The sequence below is a fragment of the Oncorhynchus nerka genome, linkage group LG18, assembly GCF_034236695.1.
Source record: "Oncorhynchus nerka isolate Pitt River linkage group LG18, Oner_Uvic_2.0, whole genome shotgun sequence".
Taxonomy (NCBI): Eukaryota; Metazoa; Chordata; class Actinopteri; order Salmoniformes; family Salmonidae; genus Oncorhynchus; species Oncorhynchus nerka.
Window position 1 is genome coordinate 1,943,244 of NC_088413.1, and position 5,000 is coordinate 1,948,243.

Genomic DNA, 5,000 nt, shown 5'->3' on the forward strand with positions numbered 1-5,000 from the left:
CTTCACACACCTCCTCCTCACACACCTCCTCACACCTCCACCTCATACACCTCCTCCTCACACACCTCCTCCTCACACACCTCCTCCTCCTACACCTCCTCCTCACACACCTCCTCCTCACACACCTCCTCCTCATACACCTCCTCTTCACACACCTCCTCCTCATACACCTCCTCTTCACACACCTCCTCCTCATACACCTCCTCCTCACACACCTCCTCCTCACACACCTCCTCCTCACACACCTCCTCTTCACACACCTCCTCCTCACACACCTCCTCCTCACACACCTCCTCCTCACACACCTCCTCACACACCTCCTCCTCACACACCTCCTCCTCACACACCTCCTCCTCACACACCTCCTCCTCACACCTCCTCCTCACACACCTCCTCCTCATACACCTCCTCCTCATACCTCCTCCTCACACACCTCCTCCTCACACCTCCTCACACACCTCCTCCTCACACCCTCCTCCTCACACACCTCCTCCTCATACACCTCCTCCTCACACACCTCCTCCTCATACACCTCCTCCTCATACACCTCCTCCTCACACACCTCCTCCTCATACACCTCCTCACACACCTCCTCCTCACACACCTCCTCCTCATACACCTCCTCCTCACACACCTCCTCCTCATACACCTCCTCCTCACACACCTCCTCCTCATACACCTCTTCACACACCTCCTCCTCACACCCTCCTCCTCACACCTCCCTCCTCATACACCTCCTCCTCACACACCTCCTCCTCATACACCTCCTCCTCACACCCTCCTCCTCACACACCTCCTCCTCCTCCACCTCCTCCTCCTACACCTCCTCCTCCTCACACACCTCCTCCTCCTACACACACCTCCTCCTCCTACACCTCCTCCTCACACACCTCCTCCTCACACACCCTCCTCCTCACACACCTCCACCTCACACACCTCCTCCTCACACACCTCCACCTCATACACCTCCTCCTCATACACCACCTCCTCACCTCCTCCTCCTACACCTCCTCCTCCTCACACACCTCCTCCTACACCTCCTCCTCACACACCTCCTCCTCACACACCTCCTCCTCCTCACACCCTCCTCCTCACACACCTCCTCCTCACACACTCCTCCTCCTCACACCTCCTCCTCACACACCCTCCTCCTCCTCCTACACCTCCTCCTCACACACCTCCTCCTCCTACACCTCCTCCTCCTACACCTCCTCCTCACACACCTCCTCCTCCTACACCTCCTCCTCCCTCCACCTCCTCCTCACACACCTCCTCCTCACACACTCCTCCTACACCTCCTCCTCACACACCTCCTCCTCCTACACCTCCTCCTCACACACCTCCTCCTCCTACACCTCCTCCTCATACACCTCCTCCTCCTACACCTCCTCCTCACACACCTCCTCCTACACCTCCTCCTCAAACACCTCCACCTTATCCTCTACCCCTTTCCATTCCTACTAAAGACACTCAACATTACATAGAATACACACCTCCTCCTCACACACCTCCTCCTCACACACCTCCTCCCTCACACACCTCCTCCTCATACACCTCCTCTTCATACACCTCTTCACACACCTCCTCCTCACACACCTCCTCCTCACACACCTCCACTTCATACACCTCCTCCTCATACACCTCCTCACACACCTCCTCTTCATACACCTCCTCCTCATACACCTCATATACCTCCTCCTCATACACCTTCTCCTCATATACCTCCTCCTCACACACCTCCTCCTCCTCACACACCTCACACACCTCCTCCTCCTCACACCCTCCTCCACTTCATACACCTCCTCCTCACACACCTCCTCCTCCTCACACACCTCCTCCTCCTCACACACCTCCTCCTCCTCACAACCTCCACTTCATACACCTCCTCCTCATACACCTCCTCCTCATATACCTCCTCCTCACACACCTCCTCCTCACACACCTCCTCCTCACACACCTCCTCCTCAAACACCTCCACCTTATCCTCTACCCCTTTCCATTCCTACTAAAGACACTCAACATTACATAGAATACACACCTCCTCCTCACACACCTCCTCCTCACACACCTCCTCCTCACACACCTCCACTTCATACACCTCCTCCTCACACACCTCCTCCTCATACACCTCCTCTTCATACACCTCCTCTTCATACACCTCTTCACACACCTCCTCTTCACACACCTCCTCCTCACACACCTCCTCCTCACACACCTCCTCCTCCTCCACACCTCCTCCTCACACACCTCCTCTTCACACACCTCCTCCTCATACACCTCCACTTCATACACCTCCTCCTCATACACCTCCTCATATACCTCCTCCTCATACACCTTCTCCTCATATACCTCCTCCTCACACACCTCCTCCTCCTCACACACCTCACACACCTCCTCCTCCTCACACACCTCCTCCTCCTCACAACCTCCACTTCATACACCTCCTCCTCACACACCTCCTCCTCCTCACACACCTCCTCCTCCTCACAACCTCCACTTCATACACCTCCTCCTCATACACCTCCTCCTCATATACCTCCTCCTCACACACCTCCTCCTCACACACCTCCTCCTCACACACCTCCTCCTCAAACACCTCCACCTTATCCTCTACCCCTTTCCATTCCTACTAAAGACACTCAACATTACATAGAATACACACCTCCTCCTCATACACCTCCTCCTCACACACCTCCTCCTCACACACCTCCTCCTCATACACCTCCTCCTCATACACCTCCTCCTCCTACACCTCCTCCTCCTACACCTCCACCTTCACCTCTACCCCTTTCCATTCCTACTAAAGACACTCAACATTACATAGAATACACACCTCCTCCTCCTACACCTCCTCCTCACACACCTCCTCCTCCTACACCTCCTCCTCCTACACCTCCACCTTCTCCTCTACCCCTTTCCATTCCTACTAAAGACACTCAACATTACATAGAATACACACCTCCTCCTCATACACCTCCTCCTCACACACCTCCTCCTCACACACCTCCTCCTCACACACCTCCACCTTCACCTCTACCCCTTTCCATTCCTACTAAAGACACTCAACATTACATAGAATACACACCTCCTCCTCCTACACCTCCTCCTCATACACCTCCTCCTCCTACACCTCCACCTTCACCTCTACCCCTTTCCATTCCTACTAAAGACACTCAACATTACATAGAATACACACCTCCTCCTCATATACCTCCTCCTCATACACATTCTCCTCATATACCTCCTCCTCACACACCTCCTCCTCCTCACACACCTCACACACCTCCTCCTCCCACACCTCCTCCTCCTACACCTCCTCCTCCTACACCTCCTCCTCCTCCTACCCCTTTCCATTCCTACTAAAGACACTCAACATTACTCTCTGCTTTCTTACCAAACACCCTGGCTACGAAGCCCAGAGGGAAGTGAGAGGCGAAGGCCGTGAGGAACCAGGGAGCAGCATAGAGAGATGGTCCTATCTCATGCTGTTCCAGATGGACGTAGAGGTCTCTGTGGTAGTCATGGAGGAGACGGCTCAGCTGGTACATCTGAATCTGGTGGGGGAGACGGGTCAGCTGGTACATCTGAATCTGGTGGGGGAGACGGGTCAGCTGGTACATCTGAATCTGGTAGGGGGAGACAGGTCAGCTGGTACATCTGAATCTGGTGGGGGAGACTGGTCAGCTGGTACATCTGAATCTGGTGGGGGGAGACTGGTCAGCTGGTACATCTGAATCTGATGGGGGGGATGGGTCAGCTGGTACATCTGAATCTGGTGGGGGGACGGGTCAGCTGGTACATCTGAATCTGATGGGGGGAGACGGGTCAGCTGGTACATCTGAATCTGGTGGGGGGGGGGTCAGCTGGTACATCTGAATCTGGTGGGGGGACGGGTCAGCTGGTACATCTGAATCTGGTGGGGGGGGGGGGGGGGAGTATCATCATGTCAGGTCTGTACTGCTTGGTGTGGTACCTGTAGTATCATCATGTCAGGTCTGTACTGCTTGGTGTGGTACCTGTAGTATCATCATGTCAGGTCTGTACTGCTTGGTGTGGTACCTGTAGTATCATCATGTCAGGTCTGTACTGCTTGGTGTGGTACCTGTAGTATCATCATGTCAGGTCTGTACTGCTTGGTGTGGTACCTGTAGTATCATCATGTCAGGTCTGTACTGCTTGGTGTGGTACCTGTAGTATCATCATGTCAGGTCTGTACTGCTTGGTGTGGTACCTGTAGTATCATCATGTCAGGTCTGTACTGCTTGGTGTGGTACCAGTAGTATCATCATGTCAGGTCTGTACTGCTTGGTGTGGTACCTGTAGTATCATCATGTCAGGTCTGTACTGCTTGGTGTGGTACCTGTAGTATCATCATGTCAGGTCTGTACTGCTTGGTGTGGTACCTGTAGTATCATCATGTCAGGTCTGTACTGCTTGGTGTGGTACCAGTAGTATCATCATGTCAGGTCTGTACTGCTTGGTGTGGTACCTGTAGTATCATCATGTCAGGTCTGTACTGCTTGGTGGGTACCTGTAGTATCATCATGTCAGGTCTGTACTGCTTGGTGTGGTACCTGTAGTATCATCATGTCAGGTCTGTACTGCTTGGTGTGGTACCTGTAGTATCATCATGTCACGTCTGTACTGCTTGGTGTGGTACCTGTAGTATCATCATGTCAGGTCTGTACTGCTTGGTGTGGTACCTGTAGTATCATCATGTCAGGTCTGTACTGCTTGGTGTGGTACCTGTAGTATCATCATGTCAGGTCTGTACTGCTTGGTGTGGTACCTGTAGTATCATCATGTCAGATCTGTACTGCTTGGTGTGGTACCTGTAGTATCATCATGTCACGTCTGTACTGCTTGGTGTGGTACCTGTAGTATCATCATGTCAGGTCTGTACTGCTTGGTGTGGTACCTGTAGTATCATCATGTCAGGTCTGTACTGCTTGGTGTGGTACCTGTAGTATCATCATGTCAGGTCTGTACTGCTTGGTGTG

The 5,000-nt window shown here is 53.4% G+C and overlaps 1 protein-coding gene across 1 annotated transcript in view; it reads right to left on the minus strand.

The window, feature by feature from the left end:
* Positions 1-5,000, minus strand: part of tbc1d1 (TBC1 (tre-2/USP6, BUB2, cdc16) domain family, member 1) — a 158,809-nt gene that overhangs the window by 13,691 nt on the left and 140,118 nt on the right. Inside the window, 1 exon segment of the mRNA XM_065003418.1 lies at positions 3,395-3,554. Coding sequence (XP_064859490.1) covers positions 3,395-3,554 — 160 coding nt within the window.